We start from the raw sequence: 5,043 nt of genomic DNA, 5'->3' as shown, positions 1-5,043 counted from the left end.
ATTATCAGTGATTTAGATGAAGAAAATTAGATTCGAATAAAAAGAAAAAAGAGAGCCTGGTTATTAAGTGAGAGTGGTAAATATATGGGGTTGGGGAGAGGTCGTCTGCGGAGTTGGGAAAGGAAGAACTCAGTGGCAGGCTGCTTTAGCGAAAGCACAATTCCTGCATTTAGGTTATGTACGAAGCCGCATGGTCGACAATTTAATCTAATCGGCCTCTGTGATTGAGAATTTGGAAGTCTGCGCCGAGAAAACCATTTATTCTTCCATACTTGCATTCACCCATTTATTCCTAACTTATTTACGCTGTTATTCATCCGCTTATTAACTCATTTATTTATTCAGCTACAATGAGGATTAATTTTATTGCATGCCCTGTCACAATTATGCATTTATCGTCTAGTATGTGCAAACAGAGGAAACCGCGTTGTCTAGCGCTCACTGCACCACTCATTTTGGCATAGCTGTAAAACCCTTGCAGTTGCTCTCTACCTAACACTGTCAATGAAGCAAGCTTTTTAAGCTCGTCAACTCTGTTTGCGGCACAATTTAGTATTAAGGCAGAAAATATGTTAGCAAAGAATAGTCATTATGAAGACTTTAATAGACAGCAGAAAGCAAAGCCTAAGCATCGGTTGTACTGTCACAGCACAGCTTATTCATTATGAAGACCAACAGGATGGGTCTATTGACTGTCTGGTGCCATGTACAGCAGGACCAATACTTATACCAAGGCAGAACGCCTATGAGTTCTCCGCTTCTCAAAGCCTCCTCTTCGACAGACTCCTCATACCCATAGAATGATGTTATCTACAGTCGATATCTTTTCCCTACCCGCCTTTTTTTCTACTTCAATTTTAATAATCATGCGTTTTTTACCTTTTTGTCTATACGTTGTTCTTCTATTTCAACCAATGTTGACCTCAGAGATTTGACCAATCAGTACATGAATTTTACTGTGCTACTTAACCGATAACACTCCACCCTCATCAGTCCCACACGGTACTTGGAAATGAGCTGCACCAAATAGTAAACCACCTGTAAATATTGTTAGGAGCGATGTCCTGCAAGAAGTTTTAGGAAGTTGCGCAACTGGCACTTCATTTTCTACCTCAGCGGTCTGTTGAGGTCGGCTGATGCTGGACTCATGTCTGAGTTGAAGGAATCACATTGTTAAGATGCTTAGGACTTCATTTATGAAAGCATGTCAAAAAAAACACCCGATAAAGTGTTGCTGATGACTATATTTGAACTTAAATTTAAATATTTTACATAAAATTAGCCTCATTTTGCATCTGGTGCAGTCAAGTTTGATTAATTTATGCTGGTTCGTTTCGAGAAAACCGCTAAGACACCTACAACCATGACGGCTTTTCAAGTCAAGGGGATGCCTTCGAAGTGTAGATGTCATCGAAAATTTCGCTCAAGTTTCCAGACACCATTTGCAATGCTAACTCATAGCCTAATGTGCAGACAAAACTTGCCCACATCTCTTCCGTTGAGAAAACGCGAAAATCAAAACCAGACGCGGCACCCATAACTCCTCACCATTCCACATCAATCAAAATGCTGAATGCGGGTGTAACCACATTTACCACGGGACTACACAATAATAAACACATTACTTAGGAGGACATACTCAACTCAACCCTCATGACCAACTAGACTCGATAATTCCTGATTCAATTCATCCTAGTGAAACATTTACACTACAACTTTGGCCCTGTGAATGACGGATAATCTGACTCACTCAATCTTATTTTGAATAATTTGAGTGCCAGATTGCATCCCTGCGTACAATTTATAATGCCTTTGCAAATTAGAGGAACGATTTTGGTTTTATGCTCATGGTTTCATGGTTCTCATTGTAGGCATTTTCGACCTTCATAGAACCGACTGCCACAGCGATATCATGGAGTCCTCCCCCACGCCATCTGAACAAATAGTTGGTTCTCTAGTCCTTCGGCGTGGTAGTAAATCAGTTGCTTTCACTATTGCCCATCCTCCTGCACAAAGCTTTATTTCGTATTCCGTAGTCATATAAACTCATGTAGTTACAGTTATTTTGAGGGAAATGGCGGCATAATTTGACAAAAACAGAGGAAATCTTGTGAATTTAGCCAATAAATCGTTTTCAAGTTGCACATTAACAAATAAAGTGTAAGTTGTTAGGATGGCAGTCCCCCACACAACATATCATCTCGATATTTGATTGTTCGAAAACTACCTAATTTTAGATATGTGGCAAATGCTCTTCATAACTGAATTCAAAGAAATAAAGCCGGTTGTCAAAAAAACAATTATTCCCATTTGTGATTCCAATATGTCGATGAAATTAAAAAATTTGACTTTTAATCACGCGTTGGCACTTATTTAATTTGGCTACACTACTGCGTAAACTGTAAATAAAGCATGTTTATTTACCACATGAATTTTAAATGCACAGGAAACTGGACAAATCCGCTGCTTCCTTCTCTGCATTCAGATTGATAGATGACAAGGCACAGTTAACATGCCATATTTTAAGGAACCCCATTGCTGTCCGTTTAATTCAGTGCAAAACTCATCAACATCTAGTGCCGATATGTACAAATTTTGCACGTATTTTGTAAAAGGATGGATCATCCTTGTTGTGGCTTACGAAGGCAAGACCAGTACTGAAGTTAAAATACCTCTCCTTGGTTTGTGGAGTTAAGTGGATTACGAAGCTCCAAACCGGCCGAATAGAGAGTGATTCGCAAGTTCGGCACAGCTATAAGTAATTCCTTTAAGCCAAAAAACAAATCTGTTTTAGTCAAAGGTAAATATAAGTTTTTTTCTGATACTCTGGTTCATGATTGCTTCAGTTTGTACTACTAGTGTGCATAATCAGGTGGTAAAGCAAGCTTGCACTGGGCATCTGCAGTTGTATTATTTAAAATGCCACCGCTTATATTCAGTCCTGTAAAATGGCACTTTAAGTGACCATTTTTATGTAGAAAATGATTAACACCAAGTTACGCATTACAATCTCCTAATCACATAAATTTCACATCAACTGCGTACTTGTGTGGTTATAAGTAGCAAATCGACATTGCGAATGCGTCGAATTTGCCCAGGATACTGGGCCATCTATACAGTCCAACAACTTTTTCACAAGCGGTGAAGAACATTGTTTCCCACACTGTCACTTGATCACTAAGAAAAGAGGCTAGCAAGCGTGGTGAAAAATAGGTAAAATTGCATTAATTTTAGTCGAATTTGCAGTTAATCGAAATCATTTAAATTTCAAAAAGTTTTTCTCTCCACGTGTTTAGAAAGCTATGAGGTTTGTAGAATAGACATATCACGGCTTTGAACGCATTTCATCCGCACCACAGAAGTAAAAGTAGAATGAACTTCTCATCCCTATATCAGCATTGTCTTTGGTTCCCGAATTTTTAGGGTTTTAACTACATGGCGGAAAATTGAGTACACTTGGCCAATTGAATGAAGTAAAATGGTCATTCATAAGCATTTGTTGCTACGGTATCTCCAAAAGAATCATCCTCGGCTTCTCATTAAATTATCCATCCGTTTTACTGTGCTCAACTCCATCAACTTTGTTTTGAACACCTGTTTTATGCAATGCAATCGCTTATCTACCTTTGTCATGAATTCCACAAACAGCTCATTCTTGTCTTGAGGTTGTGAGCTAAAAAACTCATCGAAATCTTTTTATTATCCTTAAGATTACGCAGCGTGACAGGCAAAAATATCTTTTACCTCAATGTTAACATTTTTGGCATTTTTTTGCAAATCTCACCACTGCCTTAAAAAATTTGCCTTGAAGCGGCAGAATGATTTGGTAAGGATCTGTCTCAGTGCTAAATTGCATTAAGCCATTCACTATTGACGGATTAGTTCTGACGCTGAATCTCAGAATATTAGCGATAATGAAGATTGACAAGCGGTGCCCTGGATGAAATTATCCCTATGTATTACCTTCATTGGAAAATTTTGATTAATTGCTGTCTCATAAATAAGGTAGTATTAAATCTGCGTAACCTGTCATATTAAGGGGAAAGCAATCAAAAATTTATTTTGCACCAAATGCTTTGGTTCATAGCCGCTTTTTCTGGTTGCGTTATTGTTAGTAAAGGTATCATTGCCATTACTTAAGCATAACTATATTTGTTTTAGGGCAGCATTCCCTAGATTATATTTTGTTATTCTTACACTTAAAAAGGGGTGGCATTGCGTAAGGGCACATTCCATTTTGACCGGCAACGTGCGTGAGTCTTCATTGCTTCTGAGTTTTGTTAGTAAAGCTAAAAAAATTATTAATTTGTCAATTTAAATGAGGACAAGTTTGCTTGCTGATACAGATAACAATTCTACCCCGCATAAGTTAAGCAGAAGGAATACTTTTTCTGCAAATCATCATCAACTCTTGCATTGAACAGCTAGGCAAGTTCACGAGTTTTTTGATTTCGCAGAGACACATGTTCTAAGTGTCAGAATTAACTTAAGTTAACGGTGTATTTGGTAGATACGTGAACAAACCTAAATGAAATCAGGACTGTCAATAAACCTTCTTTAACGTAGACCAGTGTACCATAATGTGTACAGAACGAAATGTAGGTATACCAGGTATTATTCCTGACCAAAAACAAGTCACAAAATAAACTCGTGCCTGACCCATTATGTACCGTGTTACGAGCCCACGTCTCTACGCGCGCGCATATTTGGTTTACAGTAGCAAGAACAAGAAGCTAGTCAATCATTTTAAGTTAGGAGTTTAAGGGCCTGTAAATCATGGGACCCCTTTTCCCACAGTGCATTTTATGTAACTCACATTACTTGCCTCAAATAGTGATGTGCAGTGGTTTATTCCAAATTTGATTGCATGAATGTAAGGCTGTGTATCGTAAAGCACTCGCATTGAGATTACCCAATCAGTTGACATATTCCGTCTGCTCATATCATGGAAAGTAATTGCACAAGCAACTTGACTTTGCCACAATTGAAAATCCTGGTCAATGATTAAAACTAGGCTGTTTGCATTGTCGTTCATCTCAGCTG

At 38.3% G+C, this 5,043-nt stretch overlaps 1 protein-coding gene across 1 annotated transcript; it reads right to left on the bottom strand. All coding sequences in view use genetic code 11, as the record gives it.

Annotated features, from left to right (window-relative positions):
- Nucleotides 1-3,522: 3,522 nt before the first annotated feature.
- On the bottom strand, nt 3,523-5,035 carry EGR_10114 (hypothetical protein; the record flags this gene model as incomplete). The annotated part of the gene is made up of 3 exons (XM_024499363.1): nt 3,523-3,673; nt 3,745-3,790; nt 4,822-5,035. The coding sequence occupies 3 exons, from the start codon at nt 5,033-5,035 to the stop codon at nt 3,523-3,525; spliced, it is 411 nt and encodes a 136-aa protein (XP_024346214.1).
- Between the last annotated feature and the right edge of the window lie 8 nt (nt 5,036-5,043).

This window comes from Echinococcus granulosus (genome assembly GCF_000524195.1).
Source record: "Echinococcus granulosus chromosome Unknown EG_S00191, whole genome shotgun sequence".
Lineage (NCBI taxonomy): Eukaryota > Metazoa > Platyhelminthes > Cestoda > Cyclophyllidea > Taeniidae > Echinococcus > Echinococcus granulosus.
This window is presented reverse-complemented; position numbering and strand designations above follow the sequence as displayed.